General features: G+C 52.8%; 1 protein-coding gene across 1 annotated transcript in view; it reads left to right on the top strand.

Annotated features, from left to right (window-relative positions):
• AKAP8 (A-kinase anchoring protein 8) overlaps nucleotides 1-3044 on the top strand; it is a 15772-nt gene that overhangs the window by 8390 nt on the left and 4338 nt on the right. Inside the window, exons 4-6 of the mRNA XM_027705379.1 lie at nucleotides 144-285; nucleotides 411-458; nucleotides 2516-2612. Coding sequence (XP_027561180.1) covers nucleotides 144-285; nucleotides 411-458; nucleotides 2516-2612 — 287 coding nt within the window. The remainder of the gene's footprint in view (nucleotides 1-143; nucleotides 286-410; nucleotides 459-2515; nucleotides 2613-3044) is intronic.

Raw genomic sequence — 3044 nt, 5'->3', positions numbered from 1 at the left:
TGGAGGTGGAATTCCTTGGAGAAGGAGGAGTTGCTTCATGGGGGTTCCGGTCATTTCCTGGGGGGTTGGAGGTGGACAGTTTGATTTTCACACCCTTTCAGTGCCTGGAATTGCCTGATCCAAGGATTTTTCCCCTGGTTTAGCCCAAGAGAAGAGGCTTCCGGAGCCGCTCCGGGGGCCGCTCCGAGGGAGAAGGGGGTCGGAAGCGGAAGCAATCCCAGAGCGGGGACGATCCCGAGGCCAAACAGCCCCGGACCGACAGCGAGGGCGACGACTCCGACAACGGTACGGCCCCAAATCCACCCTTTTCCCGGGATTTCAGGGGGTTTTCCTGCCTCTCCAAGAGTTTTATCCCATTCTGGAGCCGCTTCTCCCCCGCCCTGAATTCCTGAATTTCCTTTTTCCCGCAGCGGACGAGGGAGAAGGGGAGGAAAAATCCGGGGATGAAGGTGACAAAGGTGTAAGTAACTCCAGCATCCATCCATCCATCCCCAGGGAAAATGTGGGAATGTGGCAGCTGCTCTGGGGGTTGGGATAGCGAAAATTCCCAAGAAATAGTGTTTGGAGCCCTTTTATCGTGGAAGGATTTGCTCCTTGGAATTCCCACGGGAATCACGGGTGGATTTGCTGCACTGAGGGGGCTGGAAAGCTCTTGGAGTGGGAAAGTTGGGATCCTGGAGTGGGAAAGTTGGGATCCTGGAGAGGGAAAGTTGGGATCCTGGAGTGGGAAATCCTGGAATTTGGATCCTGGGGGCAGTTTTGGGCTCTGCAGGTGCAGGACATGGAGGGGCTGGGGGAGGTTTGAATTGGATATCCGGGAAAATTCCTTCCTGGAAAGGGTTGGAAGGGGCTGCCCAGGGCAGGGCTGGAATCACATCCCGGGAAGTGCCCAAAAAACATCGGGATGTGTCCCTTGGGGGCTGGAATCACGGCTCAGGGATGACCTTGGAATTGCTGGGTTGGGCTGGATGATCCCAAAGGTCTTTTCCAACCTGAACAATTCCACGATTCCACGCCGTGGATCCCTAATCCGAGTGTTTTATCCCCATCCCTAAAAACCAGGGACATCAAATCCCAAAAGGCACCTGAGAATTCCCAAAATAAATAACTCCAGTGTCTCTTTGTGCTTCTGTTTTCCAGGAGAACCGGAACGGGGGGGATTGGGAGCAGCCGGGGGGGGGTTTCCCCCCATTCCTGGGATCCTCTGGAATGATCCCGCTCCGGCTCCATCCGCTTCCCGTCGGGATCCACCACGAGCTCCCGTCACCCATCCGGGTGCTGCCCATTCCTGGCACCTGGAATTGCCTCCCTGGAGAAGCAGGAAGTGCCCAAACCACGTGGGATGTTTCCCACGGCATTCCTTGGATTTCCCTGCTTGGAAAACACATCCGGGCAGAGGAAAAACATCCTGATCCAAGGGATTTTCCATGGGAGCTTCAGCCCCCCCCCCCCCCCGGGATCCCCCTGCTTTGCTTCATTCCTTTAATTAGGTGGGAATTCAGGTGGATCAAACAATCCAAGGAATTATTCCAGGGAAAGGCAGCTTTAGGATAATTGGATAATTGGGAATTATCCAATTATCCACCTCCCAACTCGGAGCTTTCTGCCCTAAAACGGGGCAGAGTTTTGGTCTTTTCCTTCTTTTTTTGCTTTCCTGATAATTCTTAAGGAATTATTAGAGGTTGATCCAGGAATTCCCAAGGAATTCTTGGGATTGTGACACGAGGAATAGATCCCAAACTGTCCCCAGGGAAGCAGAACCGCCCCAGCTCCGGGATTTTTGCTTTCCCGATAATTCTCAGGGGATTATTAGAGGTTTCTCCAGGAATTCCCAAGGAATTGTTGGGATTGTGAGGTGAGGAACAGATCCCAAACCATCCCCAGGGAAGCAGAACCGCCCGAGCTCCGGGATTTTTGCTTTCCTGATAATTCTCAGGGAATTCTTAGAGGTTTCTCCAGAATTCCCAAGGAATTCTTGGGATTGTGACTTGAGGAACAGATCCCAAACCATCCCCAGGGAAGCAGAAGCGCCCGAGCTCCGGGATTTTTGCTTTCCCGATAATTCTCAAGGAATTCTTAGAGGTTTCTCCAGGAATTCTCAAGGAATTATTAGAGGTTTCTCCGGGAATTCCCAAGGAATTCTTGGGATTGTGACTTGAGGAACAGATCCCAAACCATCCCCAGGGAAGCAGAACCGCCTGAGCTCCGGGATCTCCCGGGATTTGCGGCTTTTTCAGCCTCGGGAAAAAAACAGGGAAAAAAAAATAGGAATTTGGGGCAGAAAGCAGCAAATTCCATCAAGGAGAGGAGATGGAAGTGTCTGGAAAAGTCATTCCAGACTTCCCATTCTCCCTGTCCTGGTTTGGGAGTCGATGACTCCTGGAGACCTCGGGATGAGGTCGGAACTTGGGAGAGATTCCGGAGCCCAACAGAAGTTGAGGGCAAAGAGATTCCCCCAAATTCCAAGGGCTTTGGGCCCCGAAATCCCGGGAATAACCGGGATTGATTCCCGCAGCCTCCGGGGACGGTGGCGAGGACGACGACGAGGAGGTGAAGAAGAAGAGGGAGAAGCAGCGGAGGAGGGATCGGATGCGGGATCGGGCCATGGACAGGTGAGCACTGGGAGCAGCCAGGGTGGGAATTTCTGGGAATAACATGGATTCTCCTGCACCAGAGGGGGGAAAATCCGCCAAATGTCGCGTTTTGGGGCCGAGCGTCGGGATTTCGGGAGGGTTTTCCTGGTTTTTGTGTGTTTGGGATGAGGAGGCACCAAGGGGGTGGAAACGTGGACAGGAAGGGAATTAAGGATGGAATAACCAGCATTCCCGGATCCTGGAATGGCTGTGAAATGATCCAGGAAGGGAATTAAAGATGGAATAACCAGCATTCCTGACTGGAATGGATCCAGGAAGGGAATTAAGGATGGAATAACCAGCATTCCTGTGGACTGGAATTCCAGGATCCAGTTCTCCTGTTCCTCATTCCCACTGTAATTGCAGGATCCAGTTCCTCATTCCCACTGTTATTCCAGGATCCAGTTCTCC

This window comes from Neopelma chrysocephalum, unplaced genomic scaffold (genome assembly GCF_003984885.1).
Source record: "Neopelma chrysocephalum unplaced genomic scaffold, ASM398488v2 Primary Assembly neopelma1_328, whole genome shotgun sequence".
NCBI lineage: Eukaryota > Metazoa > Chordata > Aves > Passeriformes > Pipridae > Neopelma > Neopelma chrysocephalum.
This window is presented reverse-complemented; position numbering and strand designations above follow the sequence as displayed.